Genomic DNA, 25183 nt, shown 5'->3' with positions numbered 1-25183 from the left:
GCCAGATGCCATGAGTTGTAGGGATAAAACAACCAGTATTACCAAACGGCAGCAAACGACTTCACGGCGAGTTTACGATGCTATGGCGAGATGAGCTGAACTCATTTAGGTTCTTTAAGGGCTGGCTGCGGTCTAGAAAAAAGGAGGACATTACCCTTCATTAGAACGCCTCTGGCCATTTGCATTTAGTTTACGTTATCGGACTTTATACTCATGCCATTTGTAATCAATTATCGAACGAGCCTCCCGCCACACCCGTTTTAGAGGCACAAATAGGGCCGAATAATGAATATTCAAATGTGAATCGAACAGCTGAAAAATAAACCGTAATCATTAAGAATTTGCACTAAAAACTAGTTTATTATAGTATCTGTGCAAGTCTATGATGATGGATGACATTGGATGACGTAGACAGAGAAAGAAGATGGCATCGAAGTTGACACAGCACAAAGACATTTTATTATTTTTTATTGTATCGTATCTTAATCTTATTGAATAATTAGTCATTTTCTAAATAGCTACTAATCTATGCACAATATATTAGAAATGTAATAACTGGTGGCTTTTTGGCGGTTAATACGAAAACTGGATTTTATTTCGTTTAGGTATAAGTACTCTGTGTAATTAACTTTTAGTTATGGGATCAGAAATAAACAATATATCGAAAGAACAAAATAGCGATAAACTTGTAATAAGTGCGTATTATTATTCTACCAAGTAATGGCCAGTGCTCGCACTCGTTTGGCATGATAGTTGTTTATCGCTGGAAATTCTATATAAGAGCAACACACGCAGCCCACTGGTAGTTACTTGTGTTCACGGTACGCGTCCAGTGCGCCGCTCCGTATTGTTGACATCGCATGCTTACTGGAGTTGCAAACAACTAAACCAAAATGGCTTCAAGGGACCCAGCCACCGACCAGCTTATTAATTACAAGAAAGACCTTAAAGTAAGTAACAGTTTTGCAGTTCTAGTGATTATATGCTAAGTGAAATATAGTGCTAAATTTACGTGGAATGTCTCGAACCTTCGTTGTTAGCGAATTACGACGAATGAATAATTATCCTGAATATTTATGTTGACTTGACATTTGCAAATTATTGTAGCTAACCTTTTCAATGTGTCAAGCTGAGCCCTGAGCATTGTGTGTTTATTAGTAAAACCTATGGCCCGCGTTATTTGTGTACTCTAGGTTGATCTTTGTACCTTGATTTGCATTATCAAAATTACTGTGTAAAAAGTGTGCTACACTTGAACAAATGATACTTCTTTTATTAAAATACAATTTAAATTATGGCTAATTTGCAATTTAATGAATTGAAAACTTAATTTGTTCTTTGACTAGGTTGAGGGTTAGTTCTTTACCTTCTAAGTGTGCATCTAGAATGTGTTTATTTCAATATCAATAAGTAGGTTCACCTCCCTTGGTGTTCACCTTGTAATGCTTTGCGAATTATCATATTGTCATTAATAGTGCAGTGAATGTATGATACTTTTAAAAGTGTATTTTATCACATACATATCTGTCTATTAGGTGATGCCTTGAATAGTTATCTGGCACATACTTAAGCTATCATTATTATATTTCAGGGTTCCCCTGGTTACATCACTACAAAGACTGGAGCACCTGTTGGAGTCAAGACAGCAATTCAAACAGTTGGAAAGTATGGACCAGCTCTGCTGCAAGATGTCAACTTCCTTGATGAAATATCAGCATTTGATAGGGAGCGTATCCCAGAGCGTGTTGTACATGCCAAGGGTGCTGGAGCCTTTGGGCAATTTGAAGTGACCCATGACATCACTAAATACTGTGCAGCTAAAATCTTTGAGTCAGTTGGAAAGGTAACCCCAATGGCTGTGAGATTCTCTACGGTAGGTGGTGAAAGTGGTTCTGCAGATACAGTACGTGATCCCCGAGGATTTGCTGTAAAATTCTACACTGATGATGGCAACTGGGACCTTGTTGGCAACAACACGCCAATTTTCTTCATCAGGGATCCCACTTTGTTCCCTAGTTTTATTCACACTCAGAAGAGAAACCCAGCAACTCATTTAAAGGATCCGGACATGTTCTGGGACTTCATAACTCTGAGACCAGAGTCAACTCACCAGGTACTTTACTTATTTGGTGACCGTGGTCTTCCTGATGGATACAGGCATATGAATGGATATGGCTCCCACACATTCAAGCTTGTCAATGCTCAAGGAGTGGCACACTGGGTGAAATTCCATTACAAGTCTAATCAAGGCATCAAGAACTTGTCAGTTGAAAAGGCTGGTGAACTGGCATCCACAGATCCTGACTATTCTATCCGTGATCTTTACAATGCTATTGCCAAAGGTGATTTCCCATCTTGGACAATGTATATCCAAGTCATGACCATGGCTCAAGCAGAGAGCTGCAAGTTTGATCCATTTGACTTGACCAAGATTTGGCCTCATTCTGATTATCCTTTGATTCCTGTTGGCAAAATGACATTAAACAGGAACCCCAAAAACTACTTTGCTGAAGTTGAACAAATTGCCTTCAGTCCGGCCAATCTGGTCCCTGGAATTGAGCCATCTCCGGACAAGATGTTGCAAGGTCGTCTATTCTCATACAGTGACACTCACCGTCACCGTCTTGGTGCAAACTATCTGCAAATTCCAGTGAATTGCCCCTACCGCGTGACTGTGTCTAACTACCAACGTGATGGACCACAAAACATGAGCAACCAAGAGGGATGCCCCAACTACTTCCCCAACTCTTTCTCTGGCCCTCAAGAATGTCCGAGAGCACAACGCCTGCAGCCCAGGTACAACGTTAGTGGTGATGTTGACAGATATGACAGTGGCCAGACTGAGGACAACTTCTCTCAAGCTACTGCACTCTACAAGGATGTGTTTGATGATGCAGCCAAACAACGTGCCGTTGAAAACATTGTGGGTCATTTGAAGGATGCTGCAGCATTTATTCAAGAAAGAGCCATTAAGATCTTTACCCAAGTTCACCCTGATTTAGGTAACAAGGTGGCTGCTGGTTTGGCTCCATTCAAGAAATACCATGCCAATTTGTAAATAATAAATATGGATCACATGGGTGCTATTTACATTAATTAGATTTTAAGTAGCAAGAATTAATAACTTGCAGGGAATATTTGGGGCTTTGTACAATATTCGTTATGGTACTGATTATACATAATTCCATTTTTATACACATGTATCAGCACATCAGCTGTCCTATTTAAAGAACTTTGTTGTAATTCAGTGATTTACAATTAGAACTGCATAATATATCAATTAAAGGCATAATAATCTTAATAATAATATTTACTATGGTACTGATTATATTACATAATATTGTTGATTATAAAGTATTGTTGTTTTATTTTTAGCTTGTACAGTGTACCTATTAGCTGTTTCCGCGTCTCGGGGGCTCCTTCCCATTCGGAATAGCTTCCTAGCAGTAAAACAAATTTTCGAATCGGTTCAGTAGCTTTGTAGCCCTTAGGGGGGTACTACAAAGAAAAAACCTTTTTGTTATTTACACAATTTACATTGACATCGAGTCGTGGTGGCCTAGTGGGTAAAGGACCAACCTCTCAAATATGAGGGCGCGGGTTCGATCCCAGGTCAGGCAAGTACCAATGCAACTTTCTAAGTTTGTATGTACTCTCTAAGTATTTCTTAGACTCCATTGACTGTGTTTCGGATGGCACGTTAAACTGTAGGTCCCGGCTGTCATTGAACATCCTTGGCAGTCGTTACGGGTAGTCAGAAGCCAGTAAGTCTGACAGTCTAACCAAGGGGTATCGGGTTGCCCGGGTAACTGGGTTGAGGAGGTCAGTTAGGCAGTCGCTTCTTGTAAAGCACTGGTACTCAGCTGAATCCGGTTAGACTGGAAGCCGACCCCAACATGATTGGGAAAAGGCTCGGAGGATGATGACACAGTTTACATTGACAAAGACATGGCGACAGTGGACTCACTCTGAAGCGATAGCGTTGTTTAATTAGCTTGATATGATGGATGTCCTCCTAGCCGATTATCGGCTACGGCGGCTGTTCTCATGTAAGGAGATTAGCCAACTACGCAGAACATATTGTTGTGCACAAGCATTAGCGCAGACACAAGTGCACTTACTATTCCTTCACTCTATTAGACCGGCATTTATGGTGTCCGTTACCCAGGCCAGATGTTGTCGACAATGGTCATTTGAATCTTATAGATAACTAGTTATGCGGCTTCTGTAATTGTTGCGCACATTTATAAATTTGTTGCGCTTATAGTTTTTTAATTATTTCACAAAAACATTTCCTGCTGGCGTAACGTTACGCCAGCCAGACCTTTTTCTTTCTAATGGGAATATTTAAATAAATATTACTTACCTAAAAAATTAGTTGTCTAGATAAAGTAAATGTTGTGTCATATTTTGTATTTGTTGTTTCTTCGGTTGCGAAGTTATTCGCGATTTTGCGGGGGAAACGTTTTTGGTTTTGCTAGATCTTTGAAATGGTTAAGTGGATTCTTATCATATTTTGTACATGACTTCTTAGGACTTAGTTTAAATTTGTTCTGCAATAATAAAACATAACATACTGCATATCTTAAGGTTATTTCATTAAATGAAAAAACATTTCAATTGGTCCCAGCACTCTCAATAAGAAGTCTAAAGACTTACTTTAAACGTTATTTTAAAGCTTGTAACTGCCTTCAAATGTATGTGAAGTTTCATTAGTATCCTGTAAGTATGTAGCAAGTTATGATGATATTAAGTTCTTCACGAGCACGGTCTTGATGCGCGCGGTGTTATTTGGCCGCTGGATTGGATATATGAACTGAATGTTATGTCAATTATTAGTTTTTTAGATCAGTTGTATATCAGTAAAATTTCAGCTCAGTACATTGGATAATTAATGATATAATACGATTAAAGTCATTAGGAAGTGAATGACCGTGGTAACCCGACCAAGTTTATCAATCACCAAGTTCCAGGCTTGCTTGCTGACTGCTTTGTGAAAGTTTCTAAAACCCACTAAGCGATTTCGGCCCGACCCGGGAAGCGCAGTCAGATCAGTGTGAGGTGTACCTCACACACAAATTAAAATAGGCTATTATAGTTACATGCTGGACTGACCCCAAATAAAATTGAAATAAAGGTGGAAGAGAAATGATAATGTAGTTTACAATAATAGATTTGTAGTAAAGTCATCACGGTGTCTTAGAATAATATAAATTACTAGTCGTTATGCCGCTGTTTCACCCGCGTAGCAGTAGTTCCCCGGGGACGCGTGAGCACCGTTTTACTGATTGATTTTTTATGATTAGGTACCTATACAGTGAAATTAGTGATAGTTTTCGATTTCCACATCAGAAGTTTCTGCTTTTCGATTTGCATAGGTAAGTCATCAGGAAATACCCATCAGGCCAAACAACTTTTGCTAAGACATCATGCATGCCTATATGTGTGATGGTATAAGTGGCCTCCTTAACTTCCACAATAGTTGTCCAGATCTCCGATTTTTATAAGTCGACTGAGTGCTCATCAGATGTACCTAATAACTTACTAAAACATCATTCCTATGTATGCTGTATTGTAGCTGGGCTCTTGGAATTCCTTACAACCTTTCACCCCCCCAATACGATTGGTCTTATATTAATAGCAGAATGGCTGCTGTGGTTAAAACGTACCTGTTGAGATTACATTGATATCCAAATGACATACTATTAATGCTGCTGTGGGATAAGCTGAAAAGCATAAATGTGCCACTAGAACTCGTCAGCGTGTTCCAATACTGGTATGCTCAGCAGACCAATAATGTCAGATGGGCGGGGGTAATGTCGGATTCGTACCAGCTTGAGTGTGGCGTCAGGCAAGGTGGCTTAACATCTCCGACCCTATTTAATGTGTACATTAACGGTCTGATTGTTGCACTCAGTAGTCAACATGTTGGTTGTCACATTGATGGTGTTTGTGTAAATAATCTCAGTTATGCGGACGACATGGTGTTGCTGAGTGCATCAATCTGTGGACTGAGAAAGTTAATACAGACTTGTGAGGAATATGCCTGTGGTCATGGTTTAATGTACAATGTTAAAAAAAGTCAGTATATGATCTTTGAGACAGCGGGTGCGAGATGCCCAGTAAACATACCTCCTGTGAAACTTAGCGGTGTTGCTCTGGAACGAGTTAAACAGTTTAAATACCTTGGGCATATCGTAACTGTTAGTCTTGGAGATCATGCTGACATGGAAAGGGAGCGGAGGGCATTGTCTGTTAAAGCGAATATGGTCGCTCGCAGATTTGCGAGGTGCTCACGCGAGGTCAAAGTGACACTCTTCAGAGCGTACTGTACTTCGCTGTACACGTGCAGTCTGTGGGCGCACTATACTAGCAGAGACTACAGTGCCATCCGCGTCCAATACAATAACGCATTCAGGGCAGTTGTGGGATTGCCCCGATACTGTAGCGCCTCGGGTATGTTCACAGAATCGCGCACCGATGGCTTTCAAGCTACTATGCGCAAACGCGCGGCATCCCTAGTGCGCAGAGTGCGGGCCAGTGCCAACACTATTTTGGCGATGATCGGGGATAGGCTAGACTGCCCTTTCATAAAACACTGTTCTGACAGGCATGTAACTGTGCGAATGCCAAACAGAAAATTTTAATTTTATTTCATTTTATTTTATTTTATTGCAATTAGTTGTCTAGATAAAGTAAATGTTGTGTCATATTTTGTATTTGTTGTTTCTTCGGTTGCGAAGTTATTCGCGATTTTGCGGGGGAAACGTTTTTGGTTTTGCTAGATCTTTGAAATGGTTAAGTGGATTCTTATCATATTTTGTACATGACTTCTTAGGACTTAGTTTAAATTTGTTCTGCAATAATAAAACATAACATACTGCATATCTTAAGGTTATTTCATTAAATGAAAAAACATTTCAATTGGTCCCAGCACTCTCAATAAGAAGTCTAAAGACTTACTTTAAACGTTATTTTAAAGCTTGTAACTGCCTTCAAATGTATGTGAAGTTTCATTAGTATCCTGTAAGTATGTAGCAAGTTATGATGATATTAAGTTCTTCACGAGCACGGTCTTGATGCGCGCGGTGTTATTTGGCCGCTGGATTGGATATATGAACTGAATGTTATGTCAATTATTAGTTTTTTAGATCAGTTGTATATCAGTAAAATTTCAGCTCAGTACATTGGATAATTAATGATATAATACGATTAAAGTCATTAGGAAGTGAATGACCGTGGTAACCCGACCAAGTTTATCAATCACCAAGTTCCAGGCTTGCTTGCTGACTGCTTTGTGAAAGTTTCTAAAACCCACTAAGCGATTTCGGCCCGACCCGGGAAGCGCAGTCAGATCAGTGTGAGGTGTACCTCACACACAAATTAAAATAGGCTATTATAGTTACATGCTGGACTGACCCCAAATAAAATTTAAATAAAGGTGGAAGAGAAATGATAATGTAGTTTACAATAATAGATTTGTAGTAAAGTCATCACGGTGTCTTAGAATAATATAAATTACTAGTCGTTATGCCGCTGTTTCACCCGCGTAGCAGTAGTTCCCCGGGGACGCGTGAGCACCGTTTTACTGATTGATTTTTTATGATTAGGTACCTATACAGTGAAATTAGTGATAGTTTTCGATTTCCACATCAGAAGTTTCTGCTTTTCGATTTGCATAGGTAAGTCATCAGGAAATACCCATCAGGCCAAACAACTTTTGCTAAGACATCATGCATGCCTATATGTGTGATGGTATAAGTGGCCTCCTTAACTTCCACAATAGTTGTCCAGATCTCCGATTTTTATAAGTCGACTGAGTGCTCATCAGATGTACCTAATAACTTACTAAAACATCATTCCTATGTATGCTGTATTGTAGCTGGGCTCTTGGAATTCCTTACAACCTTTCACCCCCCCAATACGATTGGTCTTATATTAATAGCAGAATGGCTGCTGTGGTTAAAACGTACCTGTTGAGATTACATTGATATCCAAATGACATACTATTAAATTAGCAGCATTGAGCCCGTATCCAGTGCCTAGTAGAAATGTGTGCGTATCAAGTCACCAACTACATACATCTTGAGAGCTCGTTCCCTTCTCTGTAGATTTTCGCCCAAATTAGATAAAAACGTCTTTCGTTACGTGTTAGTTTGATCCCGTGGACGTCTTCACCATATCTAAACAACTCTTAGTGGTTGACACGCTCAGCTGCTCATTACCTAGTGTTCAGACGCTATACACAGTACCTATATTTATTATCATCATCTTCCGAGCCTTTTCCCAAATGTTTTGGGGTCGGAGACCAGTCCAGGATGCAGCTGGATACCAGTGTTTTACAAGGAGCGACTGCCTATCTGACCTCCTCAACCCAGTTAGCTGGGCAACCCCTTAGTAAGAATTGTAGCAGACTTACTGGTTTCTGACTACCCGTAACGAATGCCAAAGATGTTCATTGACAGCCGGGACCTACAGACAGTTTAACATGCCATCAGAAACACAGTAGTTGGTGTCCAAGATATAAGTACTTAGAAAGTACCTACATAAAAAACTTAGAAAAGTTGCATGGTACTTACCTGACTTAGAATCAAACCCATACCCTCACACTCGAGAGGTTGGTTCTTTGTCCACATTTGCCCACTAGGCTGCTGTTTAAATAATAATGAGAGCAACTAAAGCAGTGGTTCTTAACCTTTTAGACATGAGGGACCACTTTACCAAAAGTTTGTCGTGCCGGGGACCACCTCATCAGTTTACCTGAATTGAGAGTACTTTGATGAACAATACAAGCATACTTTATAATTAGCACTCATTTCTTTATTAAGTATTTAGGAAAAAACTAAAAGTTACAGATTTTAATTGAATGAGATTTTTGTGACTGCATTCTCTTTACTAATTTCTGAATTTTTGGTTCAGTACTACTCAAAGCTAAACGCATGTCGGCAGTTGTTTAGATAAGCAAATGCAAAGAAAGAGAAACTTGCCTATGCAGTTTCCAAATACGCGAGCGAAGCGAGCGCGGAAATTTTATCGGACTTAAACCAAATATTACGTAAAATTTAGCCCAAACGTACTTAACTTTTTGTTTGTTGACAAATGCAAAAATAAGTTCATATAGGTTCTGAATACGCGAGCGAAGCGAGCGCGAAATTTTTATCGGACTTAAACCAAATATTACGTACAATTTAGCCCAAACGTACTTAACTTTTTGTTTGTTGACAAATGCAAAAATAAGGGCATATAGTTCCTCAATACGCGAGCGAAGGGAGAGCGAAATTTTTATCGGACTTAAACTAAATATTACGTAAAATTTTGCCCAAACATACTTAACTTTTAATTATTTTTGCAAATACCCCCGCTCGCATAGATAAGTCGATAAAAATAAAGTTAGTTAACGTATAGCAACGTCGCGAAGCTAAGCTTCGCGGACCACTTGGAATGCCTCCAGGGACTACCAGTGGTGCGCGGACCACCGGTTAAGAACCACTGAACTAAAGCGAATGATTAGCACGACCCTGTGTGGCAGACTCGAGCTATCTAACTCAAATCGTATCATTGATATTAAAGTCTTAAAAGGCGCTACCAACGCATTTACATAATGTTTCGCCTGTCTACCAATACAGTAGTACCAATCAGTTAGCCCTATGGTTTAGATGTTCTACCACGAAATTGTACCTATATCTTTCGAATGGTTGACGGTGAAATGGCCACCTCAAGAAAGTCAAATTAGTGGGATTGTGGTCAAACGCTTTTGTGAACAACTTGGGAGGACAAGTAGTTGAATAGAGCATCTTAAATTAAAACTTACATATTACATACAAAAATATTATAACAGATAAAAAAAAATGAAAAAATAAACTCGATTCGGTGACTGCACTTTGCTGCCGGGTTTATTTTGATACCGACCTCTAGGGACTTGCCATTTTTTACCTTTTTGTGTGTTTTTTGCAGCCTGACTGTTTTCGCTTTTTAGTGTCTTATATCAAAATGGTCTAAATACACTATGTTATATCTGTGCTTCAGCATGCTTATGATATGCACAATTTGTATTTTATCCGATAGGTAGGCTGAATCACTTTAAGGCCCATGAACTGTGACCCTGGAGTTAATTGATTGGTAGTAAGTCGTCTTGAACTTCTTTGAGGCCCTGAGCACGGACAAAAAATAATTCTGCTACTCCTAGCAAAGAACATGGCGAGCGAACAAAAAATAAAAGATTACTATGTATGTAGGTAGGTACATACCTACCAATTAAGGTTTTTTTAGATTAAAAATTTGATATGTCATCTAAACAAATATCATAAAAATTAAGTATACCTACATATTTGTATCTTACGTGGAATTCTGAACAATATCAATGTACCTACTAAAAATTACTCATGTTAATTTATTTTTTCCAATGAAAACAGTCACTTTTCAATAAAATTACAAAAAAAGCCAAAGTGGATAAGTAGGTAGGTACATATTGTATTTAAGTAGGTACCTATTTTTCTTTTTCAGGACTGTATTTTGTTGAAGTTTATTCATTATTTTTTGTTAAAAAAAAAAACGCTAGTGTATAGATAGGTACACGTGTTTCGGCTAAAGAACGAAGGCTGAGTTCTAGCCGGCTAAAGCTAAATGTAACTGGCTGAACTTAGTTGTATTCTCTTATCTTAGGCTAGAACTACTAGGTGGCTAGAAGTAGGCGCTCTATACATATTTATATGTTATGTAGGTATGTGTGTAGAGGCCATATTTCGTAGTGACTTTTAAGTGACCTGTGATATTGGCAACGAGCAACTTTTTATCCAGGTGCGGAGTCTAATGTACTTGGGTGGAACAACTACCGTCGTTGCTTGATCCAGGATAACACTGGTCAACAGCATTTTTGGTGCAAAGGTGAAATATATCATTTCTTATAGATTATTTGATACGTAATCGAACTCCAGAACATAAAGTTGCACTTGCACGTGGGGATTTAGAGATATACCCCTCCTAAAGTACCAAAAACGCGTTTTTTAACGATATTTGACGATTTTTTTGAAGGACAGCAAAATTGTTTTTTAGTTTCTATCTATAGCATTATATAGTACTACTCTTCCCGATTGAAATTCATTTTTATTTCGAACGCTAAGAGTTTAAATTTTTATGAAATATGTATACAGCTACGATAGTTCGATCTTCCCTATATTTTATTTGGCCTGTTAGTATGAAAAAACTCCACTTTATATTTAAAATGGTATATATTGAGAAAGAAAACTTGCAAAAATATATACTAAAATGGGGTTAATGCGGGGAAAGTAGTACTATTTTTTAGAAATTAGAATTTAGGCTTTAGTTAGAAATTACTAGAAAATTCTGCTGTCCCCAAAAAATTACATCAAATATCATAAAAAAACGCGTTTTTGGTACTTTATTAGGGGTATATCTCTAAATCCCTACGTGCTAGTGCAACTTTATGTTCTGGACTTCGATTACGTATCAAATATTCTACAAGAAATTGTATATTTCACCTTTGCACCAAAAAAATAATAATAATTTGTTGACCAGTGTAATTTATTATAACTCATGTTTAACTTTACTTATTAAAAATATATATATATATGATTTATTCTAACTGATTACTATTAAGTTTTAAAATGTACTTAAATATTTCCGTTTCCACGCGTAACTGAGTGCAAGAACCATGTAAGATCAATTAGCATAATTAAATTTTAATATTACTGACGTCTTTGCCGACATATATACCTACATACATTCAGAAATAACAGTTTCGTTTCCGGGATATACCTAGTATAACCTTAATTTTTTTTATATATTAACTAATTACCTACCTAGATCGAAATGTGTTAGATCTTAGCTTTGCTGTGATTTTCTGCTGCCGGTCTGGCTCCAGTCGTGTCTTCTGTTCATATTTCAAATTCTGGTTCCATCAGAATTGCGTGGTATCAAAGGGTTATAGATAGGTAAGTATGTTTAATGTTTTTGGATGGTATCTATGGGCTAGCTGATCTATTCTCCAAATCAACCTTGTAAAAATGCATGGCCATTAGAAATAAGCTCAAGGTTATTAAAAAAATGGTTATATTTAGGTAAGTATAGTTATTTTTATAGAGTTTAATTCGCTTCCAACAGGTGTCTGTGGAGATCAAAGGGGGAGGCCTTTGTTCAGCAGTTTAATTCATCGTTCTATCCCAGACCTCATATATTGTCGAGCCCTCTCGCGCCCGGCCCTAATTCAAGAGTGGGTCTGTAGGCGGTGAGTTCGGGTGGCTCATCGTCCCTCCGTCTGCGTAAGACCGGTGTTAGCGACGCGCGTCGTTCCACGCGCTCCTCAAAGAGATGTCAACAACCCCAGCGGGGCCCAGCAGGGCCAAGGCATGCCGTTGCTGTGGAATTTTTCGAAACAGTTACAGCGGCTCTGGTACATAAAAGGCCTACGAAGGAACATCATGGGTTTTTGTCGATAAGAGTCTGACACTCACTTAGGCTGCTAATCCACAGCGGGTCATTTGATGATTTCTCATAAAAAAAGACCTCGTATATCACGTAGATCGTTGAAAAGGTACTATGATAGGCGGAATACGTAAGACCTCATACTTCTTGTAGACCCGTAGGCCGTTGAAAAGGTACTACGATTGGCGGAATACGTAAGACCTCGTACTTCTTGTAGACCCGTAGGCCGTTGAAAAGGTACTATGATTGGCGGAATACGTAAGACCTCATACTTCTTGTAGACCCGTAGGCCGTTGAAAAGGTACTATGATTGGCGGAATACATTTGCCGGATACGTATATGATGATGGAGGCATTTCAGAGGAGGAGGTTCATATGTGACCTTTTACACTCTGAAATGCCTCCAGTACTTTTTGCCCTTGAAAACCAAAATCTCTCTTGCTCAGACTCTCATTCAACCCATCATTGACTACGCCGATGCCTGTTATTTGGATGCCACAGAGGAGCTCTTAAATAAGCTTGAGCGGTTGCAAAATTTATGTATTCGTTTTGTTTTCAATCTAAAAAAATATGATCATGTTTCTCATTTTCGCAAAGAACTCAAGTGGCTCCCTATTCGTCTTCGCAGGAACACGCGCATTTTGTGTCTCCTTTTTAATATCCTTTTTAATCCCAAAACTCCTTCCTATCTGCGAGAGCGCTTTTCATTTGTTCGCTCGCCTGATGCGCTCTGTAGAACGCATCTCAAATCTCTCCTTAAAATCCCCTCCCATTCCACTGACTTTTATTCCTTCTCCTACACAGTAAACGCAGTACGGTTGTGGAATTCGCTGCCGCCTGAATTAAGGAACTGTCAAACTGTTGCTACTTTTAAACAGAAACTCAAAAGTTACTATTTGTCCTCCTCTTCTTCATAGAGTCATTTTATAAAATATGTATTTTTGTATGTATGTATTATCTTTTGCTTTATATATATATGTGTGTAATTTATATATCTTTACTATGTCCTTTTACACAGTCTATCTACCTACTTCTCTTCATTCTAACTCTCCTACTACGGGTCTGCTGGAAGAGATTTCGATTTAGAAATAAGCAGTACCTTTGTACTATTTCTATGCTATGTCTATTTCTTTTATATGTTCACTGTGTACATAAATTGTTAAATAAATAAATAAATGATATGTAATCGTTACATCGAGATCATACTAAATAGCTATAACTTTTACCTACAACGAGATTTACTTTTACACTGAGAAAGATGCTTGCACACTGTTATAATAGTATATAGTAGATAGGTTTCCATATTTATAGTTTTTGGGCTTAAGAAAAGTTATTACTTTAATCAAGTTATTTGTCTATGCCATGTCTATGCTCATTTGTGAAAATAAATGACATATGTGTACGTTGTCGTTACATATTTACAATGTTTTGAGATATTTTTGTAGATTTTTTACTTATTTTTAGTTTATATATAATGTTCTACAATTTTGTTGACATTGTTTTTATGTATACTTTGACACAACTTGTACAAGAATAATCTGAACCAAATGTGATTAGTTCAAAAATTATACTCAGTGATTCCTTCCATTATAGGCTCCGTGGCTTCCGATATACCACAGAAATTTGATGAAAGGTATGTCATCATTCTTATAATATAACTTGTAGGCAAATTTAGCTGCTATTGGGCCATCTAAATACCGAGGATCGAATGCGGGAATGGGCACAAAATAGGTAATCGTTTAACACGGAGTCATTAGTCAATACCACCTGGCAGCTAAGGTCCCTCTTTTGACTTAATTTTTAGGGTCCCATACCCAAAGGGTAAAACGGGATCCTATTGTTTTCGCTCCTCTGTCCGTCCGTCCGTCCGTCCGCCTGTCACCAGGCTGTATCTCATGACCCGTGATAGAGAGTTGAAATTTTCACAGATGGTGTTTCTCTGTTGCCGCTATAACAACAATACTATACAAAACTAGCATAAAATAAATATTTGGGAGGCTCCCATACAAAAACGTGATTTTTTTGCTCATTTTTGCTCGATATCGATAACGGCAACAGGTAGATGCTGTTTCATAAATAATGATGCGGAACCCTTCGTGCGCGAGTCCGTCTCGCACTTGGCCTGCTTTTAAATATAATTTTACCCTCCAAGAACTCTGTAGGTACAGCAGTCATCACTTCGCTATCTTCTCGTCATTATTTTGCTTCGAAGGTATTTCTTGGGTCGAGTGAACAGGTCTATCTATTCGTATATTGTATTTTGAATGGCAGATGTTATATAATAATATGATAAACTTATAGTTTGTCTCGTCCTTTTAGCGATCTAAGTATCTACCACTGTAATTCCTCCAACATAATTTTCGTACCGAACTTTCACATATATTTTTCAGGATGATATGTAAACGTTGTCAGCGGTCACTTAGATCTGGCGAAGGTCTCAAATGTGGAATATGTGAGTCTTGTTTCCACATGAGATGCGTCAATGAGTCTGTGAAGGACCACCGTGATGGCGGAGACAGAGGTTATCAATGGAAGTGTTCTCTCTGTCAGAACTACGTCAGCACCCATGCGAGTGGCTCAGACATGAGTAAAGAGAAGGAGAAGGACAACAGTAGCTTAATGGCAGCCGTTGCTGCCATAAGTGAAAAGTTTGAACTCGTAAATAAAATTCAATTGCCAAAATTAAACAGCGATTTGGCACAAATAAAAAGTGTAGCAGAACGCATTGTCCAACAAAATGATGATATATTGCGAAAAATAGATGAAATCGAAGAGAAAAGAAAGAATGACAAGCATTCACATCATTCAACGAGTAGATATCGAAGAAGGAATTTAAGCTTAGCTCCTAAATCAACTAACGCGATTGAAAATAAGGAAGAACCGCCTCTTTCGCTAACAGAAAAAAATGTGAGATATAGGACTCGTCGGCGGTCGTATCTCTTGCACAGAATATTTAACATATTAAATAGAAAAATGAACAGAACCCAGCCTCCTCCTAAAAAATAACAGTAGCAGTGAGAGCGTTTCAATAAAGAATTAATTCGAATAGCATGTTATTATTTATTACACTTAGCTTTGCCAGAAATATGAATTGATAAATAAGTACTGCGTTAATATTACCTACATAATTTAAGTTTCATCTTCTGCAATGAGGCCAGGTGCAGAGGGTTTGTGTTACGATAGACACGAACCCTCTGCACCTTAAGTATGTAAGTAGTTTTCAGGCTTTTAGTCAATTCTGTCTCAAGATTATAATTATTTCGTGGCATTCAGTGACAGTTAAGGAAGAAAGTGCTGGTCGTCGGCAGAGGATGGAGAAAGGCTGCCCAAGACCGATGCAGTTGACTTCAAATATCCTATGTATCTTTCGTGTCTGAATAGTAGGGGAGGCAAGGGTGCTAAACCGGGAGTGACTCGAGCGTCAATGAGACCTATTAGATTGCGAAGCTTAGATGATAAGAAGAAAAAAATGTCCTGACATACACACACTTTCATCGATGGGTGGAGCGGCTATAAACTTTCAAAAATGTAAAAAAAAACAGTTGCATGGACATACTCGAGCGCGTCAGATATTAATAGCATGCACGTCGTACGTCATTTTGAAAACATACGTATATTAATCTGACTGTTTCCATGGTGGGCGTGGTCGTAGGTAAGGGTTAAAAATGGGAAAAAAAAATAATTTTATCGAGCGCGACAGATTTTCAAAAGGGGTGTTAAGTGAACCAAAACGAAGTCTCTTATGCAATAATCTGACGATTTAGACGTGACCTAAACTCGTGGCCATTATTTGAAATTGCAAAAAAAAATCGCCATTTTGAAATACTCGAGCGCGTCAGATTAAGATATATATGGTTCATTTATGTACCCTTAACGTAATCATCTTATAATCTGACGATTATCTGGAGAGACTCGCTTAATCTGACAATGGAAAGTTTTTAAAACTATTATAATAATAATCAATACTGTAACCTAATTTTCTTTGAAAAATTAACACCAATGCCGTTGTTTTTTAATTTTGTTATAATCATTATCTAAGTCGTGGCCTAGTGGGTAAAAAACCAACCTCAAGTATGTGGATTCGATTCCAGGTCAGGCAAGTACCAATGCAACTTTTCTAAGTTTGTATTTACTGTCTAAGTTTATCTTGGACACCAATGTCTGCACAGCAAGTACTTAGTACTTACAAGACATACACGTTGTAGCACTTTGGTATTCCTTTAAAACTTGAGATATCAATAGATTATTTAGTTTTAACTTTTACACATTTTTTGATCTATATCCCAGAACGGACAAACATTTCAACAAAGCTGTCATAATAAAGGTTGTTCTAGATAAAAAGGCCTATCCAAATGATATGTATGAAATTGCTATTGGCGGAGTGTACCAATCTGCTCATACATTACATACATTTCTATAATAATTACATTGAATTATAATGACATTGATAAATATACATGTGACATAAACAATACAATTGAATCTATAATAACATGGCTTGACGGAAATAATCTACGCGTAAATCTTACAAAAACTAATTTTATTCAATTTAATAGACATAGATAAAAAAAAATAAGGCTCATCATCATCTGCCTAGCCTTTTTCCCAACTATGTTGGGGTCGGCTTCCAGTCTAACCGCATGACTAGGCCACCACGACTGTATAAAAAGAAGACTATAAAGAGTAATTATAGAGGACATAAATTACAAGAAGTATACGAAATGGCATTTATTATTAGACAAACAATGCAACTGGAAGGCACACGTATTTAACGAAAGTATCCAATAAAATGGATCGTCTTCGTTAAAAACAGTATATCTGCATACTATGTATGACTTCCTGAGATTAGCGAGTTCAAACAAAAAAACTCTTCAGCTTTATAATATTAGTGTAGATTATTTAAGGCCCAAAATGTACCAACACTTATTGCAAATGAATTGAATTGAAAAAAGAGAGAGAGGAATAGAAACCTGGGAGGAGAATACCGGCATCACGTAGCTGCACGCTTTAAACTTTATCGATTAACTTACGGGAATCGTCAGATTATATATTTTTCGTGAACGTTGAATTATTCCCTTCAAAATAAAAAAAAAATTAGCCGCGCTCGAGAAAGTCAAGATGACGTTTTTTTTTTACAAGTTTGTAACCTTCCTACTTCTTATCGTCAATCGCAAATTGTCAGATTAGTGGAATATACACTTTTTAGCATATAACTAACTTACCCTATCTTAATCTGACGCGCTGGAGAATGTCAGATGATATTTTTTTTTTTACTAATCTGATCCTTTATTCTAGACACGCGGCTACATATACAGGGCTTATACTTGGTGGAGGTGTTAAATGGGGTAATAGGTACCTCCCTATATACTAATCTGCCGCGCTTGAGTAAATCCCAAAATCCCTTCTAGGCCTCCCCTACCTTAAACTATGATATTGCAGGCTTATTGATTACTTATAGGTATGACTGTTCTGATTTTGAAGACACTATCAAAGTCACAAGATTATGCAGATATAAAAAATATGTAGAAAGAAAGAACCAAAGCATAACTGCATTCTTAGTGTACTCATCATCCTCCGAGCCTTTTTCCCAATCTTGTTGGGGTCGGCTTCCAGTCTAACCGGATTCAGCTCAGTACCAGTGCTTTACAAGAAGCGACTGCCTATCTGACCTCTTCAACCCAGTTACCCGGGCAACCCGATACCCCTTGGTTAGACTGGCGTCAGACTTACTGGCTTCTGACTACCCGTAACGACTGCCAAGGATGTTCAATGACAGCCGGGACCTACAGTTTAACGTGCCATCCGAAACACAGTCAATGGTGTCTAAGATATACTTAGAAAGTACATACAAACTTAGAAAAGTTGCATTGGTACTTGCCTGACCTGGGATCAAACCCGCGCCCTCATACTTGAGAGGTTGGTCCTTTACCCACTAAGCCACCACGACTATTGCATTCTTAGAAACGATACCGCATTGATAACGCTAAGTTAAATAGTTTGTGTGCAATTTTCTAAGTTCTCTTGGTCTTACTCGAGCGTAAATGAACTTGGTAATCTTTACTATGGTATATTTACCTGTGTTTGGTTTCACAAAAAAAAAATATCGAAACATAATGTCCAAGATCCAAGAACCAGCATCCAGAGCCCCCAAAGGCGTCATTGGGGCTGTGGTTTCCTCCCATTTATCTTATACTTGGCGCCCCCTTCAACGGAATACCAAATAGGAGCAGGTTCTTTACTTGGTTGACTATTTTTGTTATGTTTTTTGCGTAATCCTAACGCCTGGACTCGAGGAAATTCCTGAACATTTTGTATCAGCTTCCTACCTCGTGTTAGCCTTGATGAGAACTTTGCACCAAAGAGGGTTACAGAAAGTCGAAATAAAGTTTTATTTTGACGTTAGAAAATGCTAATCTAATTAGCCTACTTTAATTTTGATTTGAACTATGATTTTGAGGTATATCTTGCTTGCTTACTTATTCATTAATTTATGGGAAACAGAACCATGCATATTATGAAGAAAGCGAGAGTGCAAAGTTTTCAGGATGGCCCCAAAGCTGGCACTGTATGGAAGATACCGTAACTGTGACAAGTTCAAGTGGGTCAAGCGCATGCTTCGCTTCGCTTCCCGTAAGAACTGTTACCCGTACCCAGGATAAAATATAGCCTTTCCAACAACAAATCGGTTCAGTAGTTTCGGAGCCTTTGGGGTAAATACAAACACAAAAATGTTTCTTCTTTTTTATTTAGTATAAATTTTGACAAGAACACATTAAACACAGGTCTGTGATTTTTTTATAGGTAAGTCTGGTAAATAGGTAAATCTATTAAAATTATCATCATCTGCCTATCCTGTTCCTGATTATGATGGGTACGTTGGTTCAAGTGATTTCATGGAGTGGAGAGTGGCCTTTCTGACTTCCTCAACAGTGATGGGCAACCCGATATCCCGTGGTAAACAGTTCGGAAGACTCTACTTTCTGTAACTACTGCTAAAGATGTGTAAATAAAAGTTGAGATCCACATTTTCAAAGTTCCATACAAAACACGGAGGAAGTCATTACAAGATCACCCACCGCGGTCTGCGCCAACCTCAGCTTAGGTTTGTAATCGTCGGACCCCTGCAGCTGTTATTTAGCCACGAGCTTCTTTTAAAACTGAAAGGAAAATATACCTAACATTACTAAGGTACTTACTTAGTAATTTTCCCTTACCTAGTCTCAGCAGCGTATGAAGGAAGAGCCACAACGTAGTGATACAACGATGTAGGTTCATTTGCTTAGAAGTACATAGATCGCTTTATAATAAAAACCTGAGACACACCGGTGTTTGTTATCATTTCGTCTTTGCTTTCGAAGCGGCGCGATCATCTGCATGGGTTCATGCCAAACAGGTTTCATTTAAAAAGCGTGTTACGAAAAATGACGATGTCTACAGCGACGTTCATTCCTTTAAGTTTAGTTATATTGTTGTGTACCAGTGATGTTACAAGCGAAAAACAACCCGTGGTACGGACTCCGCTCGGTGAAGTATCTGGTTATTATATGCAGACCCGAGGAGGGCGCCAAATATCAGCCTTTACTGCAATTCCGTTCGCGATTCCACCGCTTGGAGACCTAAGATTTAAGGTAAATTAATTTCTAGTAAAGCTATTGCGAAATAATGAGCTATTACAGCAGTTTTTGTGTTCATAAAAACATTAATTCAGCTTAATTCTTAAGTATATAAAAAAGCAGGGTTGTCTATTGTTATTTACTATGCACGTGCGATGTTATTTAAGATCAATAAAACAATCTTGTTTTATTTGTGGTTGTTTCCAATCCTAGTAAGAACAGTATTTTATGATTATGTACACATTGTAGGTATTAATGAACAATATAACAAACAGCAAAGCATGACGAAGTTTAAAAACAAAGTGGTGACAACATATGATTTTTTCCATAGTAGGTGTAACTTGTTTTGTACTAAGTAAATACGACTATTGGGCATTACCGGGCAAGGAATGAAAGAACCCTAAGTGCCGTGATAAATCTGCCAAGCTAAGCGAAATATTTCTAGCTAAATTTACAGTTGGTGATTATTATTAATTTATAAGAAAGTATGTGTTTCGAAAGCTCAAAAGCCTTTACCTTTACACAGCTAGCAACGATTTTTTAAGATAAAAAATTTACGTGGAAAGTGTTGAACAATAGCTCGGCTTAAAAAGTAGATGTCATTATTATATTGATTACACAGGTAGTAACTTCTTGCTGCGCTGATTATTTTCCACAACCAGTATGTTTCTTACTCAAGAATTTTGTTATAGGCGTCGATGTAACTATGAATTTAAAGTGCTAATTACAAACCATTGTTTTGACAGGCTCCGGTACCTATCGCGCCATGGCAAGGAATATTAAATGCCACCAACGTCAGCCCAGTTTGTGTTCAGAAAAATCCGTACGTTCGCCAAAAAGACATCGTGGGACAAGAAGATTGCTTATACTTGAACATTTACACACCAAAAACAAACAACGTAGGTCTAATCTTTTAATACTTTTATCTGAGACTAGATGTTTCGTGGTTACGTTTTACCTCAAAAGAAACTATTCCCCGAACCCAGGGAGCATATACTTAGGTATACCAGGTTTATATCGACTTTAATTCTTTCTTCTATAAAATAATAGTAAAAATATCGTGGAGAGGCCAGTGGAGCAGTGAGATGGTAAACAAGACTAATGAAGATTTTTTTTATTTCAAATATTCCAAACAAGAGTCGGACAAAGCGAGATATATTCTAAAGTTAAAAAAAGCCACGGTCATTTTAGCGTTCCGTACCTAATAAAATTATTAACTTAAAAGAATTTGCGATGAAGAATAATTCCGCAACTTCTGTACTTTAATGACTTTTATAAAGTACAACCATCTAAAAAACATTATAAGAAACTTGAATAATCATGTTTTTTTGGTGACCTAGAAATCATATATCTGTAGGACCCTTGATAATACAGCCTAATTCACTCTTGGCTGGCAATTTTTTGTGTACAATCTGGTTTTAGCGAGTTTCAAGGCGTTAAAAAAACATGAATTATATAATGACAAATAATCAAATAACCTACCTAGCTCGTCATTGAACCTTTATAGAGGCAGAATAGGTAGAATGAGCAAAAGTATAATGAAATATTATGAAATAACTTGGCAGGATATTAGCGAAGAGAAAAATGTTTTGCCGGTTATGCTGTTTCTTCATGGCGGTGGATGGATGTGTGGGGATGCCACTACGGAAATGTACGGCCCACAGTATCTTCTGGACAGAGATGTTATACTAGTAACAACCAACTACAGACTAGGTAATTTACTTACATTACAGTAATTTAAATTGACAGCATAACTAATAAGGATGAAGATAGATTTATACTTGGGCAGGTCATTTGTATTGGTGTTGCGAAACCCCTTGCTTTAATCGGTTTAACAATATGAAACATATGAAAGCGAATTAATCGAATAGACTAAATTTTCTTTAAATAATGTTTGACTTTTGCGTGGTTTTAATATACATGGGTAAAATTACAGGTCCATTAGGTTTTCTTTCTACTCAAGACCAACATTGCCCTGGGAACAATGGTCTGAAGGATCAACAGGAGGCTCTGCGATTTATACAAAAGACAATAGAGAGTTTTGGTGGCGACAAAAACTCTGTGACTATATTCGGAGAAAGTGCTGGCGGGGCCAGCGTTCATTACCACATGATATCGGACACTAGTGCAGGTAAATATCATTTACTCGATGATCATCAGTCCATCAAAGAAGGGTATTTGATTCGTCTCCGAACATACCCCATTTTCATAGACGATTTTAGTCTTCTTTCTATCGAGTGAGCTGCAGATCACCTGATAAGCCCTGATGTCAGAGTTTTCTCAAATCATCTTGAAGGCCTCTGGTGTGAAATTGTAAGAACTACTACTACTGTGATTGTAGTAAAGCCGTGAAACCTTTACAAGCTTAGTGTAATCATCTGATCCTGCACCACAATTATACCATAACAGCATTAATAATTTATTAACGTTATTGGCAAGCTTTACGCATTTGTTGGAGTAACAGGTTGATTAACTCATAAAAGTACCGCGTACCTTTATGTTTTACTCACGTTAATGTAAGAGTTCAAAGACCTTACCAACTATTGTGGTTAAGGCTTGGAAAGTGTGAAAGTGTTGGCATTATAGGGGACAAAGTGTGGGTATCTCATATCTTATACTTCTAGTTTCTTTTATATAGTAAAAGTTATCATACAATATAGAGAAAAAGCAAAATAAATAATTTTGCTATTACAGGACGTAGAAGGTACCCATATATAAGATTTTAAAATTTGAATGCACCAGAAAACAATATTTGTGTAAATAAAGGTTTAATTAGACCAACAATAGTGCGAAAAGCAATGATTTAAACCAAAAATGTATTTTTAGGACTGTTTCACAAAGGCATATCGGAGTCAGGAACAGCTCTCGTGCCCTGGGCTGAAGCGCCACCGGGCGAGGCTCTCCGCAATGCCTTCCGTCTGGCTAAGTTCCTGGAATGTCCTCAGTCCCCTTCAGAAAAAATGATCGAGTGTCTTCGCACCAAGGACAGCTATGACATCATCAACACCGAATTTAAATTTTATGTATGTGTGCTTTATTACTTCTAGTTCCTGCCTATCATAGAATGAATATTAACACATCTATACTATAGTATTTCTTTCTTCTTCTACAGGGTAACTTCTTCCCGTAGACGAATAAAATATATCCTATGTTACACGGAAATAGCGTAGTTTTTCAACAGTGAAAGAATTTTTCTCATCGGTTCAGTAGTTTAGTACCTATCTTATTGTCGTTTTATCAGTCTTGCATTTTTCTATGCACGATTTTATTTGTTTCAACTAAATGGGTTTCCTACTTATATGGCTCATTAATTTCGTAGGAATGGGACTATGAACCAATGACGCCTTTCAAAGCGGTTGTGGAGCCAGATCTTCCCGGGGCATTTTTGACGAGAAGTCCCCGGAAAATACCTGACGTACCCGCTGTTCCCTGGATGACAGGCCTGACCAAAGATGAAGGATGCTTAAAATCTGTTTGTAAGTTGTCTTTTTCGAATGTCAATTATGTATTTTTTCGAAGTTGTGGGAAACAGACTGTCCTTTAACTGATAAGATAATTGAGCGAGGAACATCCCTGATCCTGACCAGTGCAAGTGTGAGACCTTTAATTGTAAAATTTTACATCCTCTACAACCTTATAATTTGTTCTGGTATTTTAACTTTTACAATAAAACTATCATTTTGTGGTTGGTATATTTATTTTCGTCAACTCAATACTAGGTACATATGTATCAAATGCTTCTATTGTTATTTAAGGGATCACAGCAAACTCGTCGAGATACCAAGAATTTACAGCAGGTTTCGATACTATCGGTCCAGTTACTTTTTATTATGACAATTCACCATTCGCTGAAGAGATTACCAAGAAGATTCGAGCTAAATACTTGAAAGAAAATGACGAGCAGGCAACACAACGTGGGATCCTCGATGTAAGACTTTAATTGAGTACTTACATATTTTAATGTGAATACCTACTGTAGAAGTGTGAATATTCACTGAATAGCTTATCATAAATTCATAACTTTCATATAAGCCTAGTTATAGCTTTTGTTTTTATTAGTTTGGAAGTTGAAGAAATTGACATTGCAGTTTAACGATATTCTATATATTGCGCTTTCGCAAATCATTAGAAAGAGTAAGGATTTGGGCACATTTTATTTTGTTTTATCCGCATGTATCATTGTTACTTTTTTCAGCTTTACACAGATTCGTACTTTGCCTACCCTGCTGTAGAGGCTATAGAGCTCGTATTAAGCTACACTAAGAATCCAATCTACCTCTACGAATTGGCTTACAGAGCGTCTAACAGCTTTTCTCAAATATTTGGTGACCCTGAAGGAAACTATGGTAAGTCATATTATAGTGGCTACGGAGCCAAATTAAACGTGCCTTCCGAAACACGGAGGGATTCTTCCTTACTGCCGTGTCTCCGAGCCTACCACGTCACTCAACCCTCTAACCTTAGGATAACTTGATTATATGATACTTAATTACCTAATAACTCAATATTTAACCCGGTCCTAGGTGTTTGCCATGCTGACGATCTGATGCATTTGTTCCCGATCGGATTTATGGACAAACCTTTTTCTCCAGAGGATCTTAAGATGAGTGAAACTATAGTAACGCTTTTTACAAATTTTGCTACTTCAGGGTAAGTGTGACAGAAGTTTGATTACAAGATTTTAACGAAGAGATAATAATATAACAAGTTTTATTAAGAAAATATCTTATGATTAGTTTGGAAGATCTAAGCGTAGGTACAGCGTTCGAACAAACTTATCGGGTCTAAAATTAAAAGTAGCTGATACTTATTATAAAACAAAAAGCAATCAATGTCAACTATTCTTACAATACATTATTGATTTCAGTAATCCAAACAAACCCATCAGCTTACCAATGAAATGGGAACCTGTAACTTCAGCACGAAATATGGAGTACCTTGAAATAGAAAGCCAGTCGACAATGAAGGAAAATCTTGCAGCTCGTTCTCGATATTGGGGTACCCTACCTTTATGGCACAGTTTACGTAATAGTAGGTTTATGGATGAACTATAAATAATTATAATTAAATAACTAAAATATATGATAATTATTAATACCTATGACATCCTGTTATGACACATCGGGAATG

The 25183-nt window shown here is 37.7% G+C and overlaps 3 protein-coding genes across 3 annotated transcripts; all 3 read left to right on the top strand.

The window, feature by feature from the left end:
• Window positions 1-553: 553 nt before the first annotated feature.
• LOC124644999 (catalase) lies at window positions 554-3354 on the top strand. Its single transcript, XM_047184716.1, has 2 exons — window positions 554-950; window positions 1592-3354. The coding sequence occupies exons 1-2, from the start codon at window positions 894-896 to the stop codon at window positions 3056-3058; spliced, it is 1524 nt and encodes a 507-aa protein (XP_047040672.1). The 5' UTR covers window positions 554-893; the 3' UTR covers window positions 3059-3354.
• An 11248-nt stretch (window positions 3355-14602) lies between these two features.
• Window positions 14603-15449, top strand: LOC124645300. The gene has a single exon (XM_047185101.1). It carries the CDS (start codon window positions 14832-14834, stop codon window positions 15444-15446), a length of 615 nt encoding a protein of 204 aa, XP_047041057.1. The 5' UTR covers window positions 14603-14831; the 3' UTR covers window positions 15447-15449.
• A 4330-nt stretch (window positions 15450-19779) lies between these two features.
• LOC124645335 (juvenile hormone esterase-like) lies at window positions 19780-25135 on the top strand. Its single transcript, XM_047185136.1, has 10 exons — window positions 19780-20068; window positions 20800-20952; window positions 21619-21766; window positions 21990-22184; window positions 22880-23076; window positions 23373-23529; window positions 23809-23981; window positions 24249-24399; window positions 24577-24703; window positions 24921-25135. The coding sequence occupies exons 1-10, from the start codon at window positions 19823-19825 to the stop codon at window positions 25105-25107; spliced, it is 1734 nt and encodes a 577-aa protein (XP_047041092.1). The 5' UTR covers window positions 19780-19822; the 3' UTR covers window positions 25108-25135.
• Window positions 25136-25183: the final 48 nt, after the last annotated feature.

The sequence above is a fragment of the Helicoverpa zea genome, chromosome 31, assembly GCF_022581195.2.
Source record: "Helicoverpa zea isolate HzStark_Cry1AcR chromosome 31, ilHelZeax1.1, whole genome shotgun sequence".
Lineage (NCBI taxonomy): Eukaryota > Metazoa > Arthropoda > Insecta > Lepidoptera > Noctuidae > Helicoverpa > Helicoverpa zea.
The sequence above is the reverse complement of the archived record's forward strand: the minus strand, read 5'-3'. Positions and strand labels throughout refer to the sequence as shown.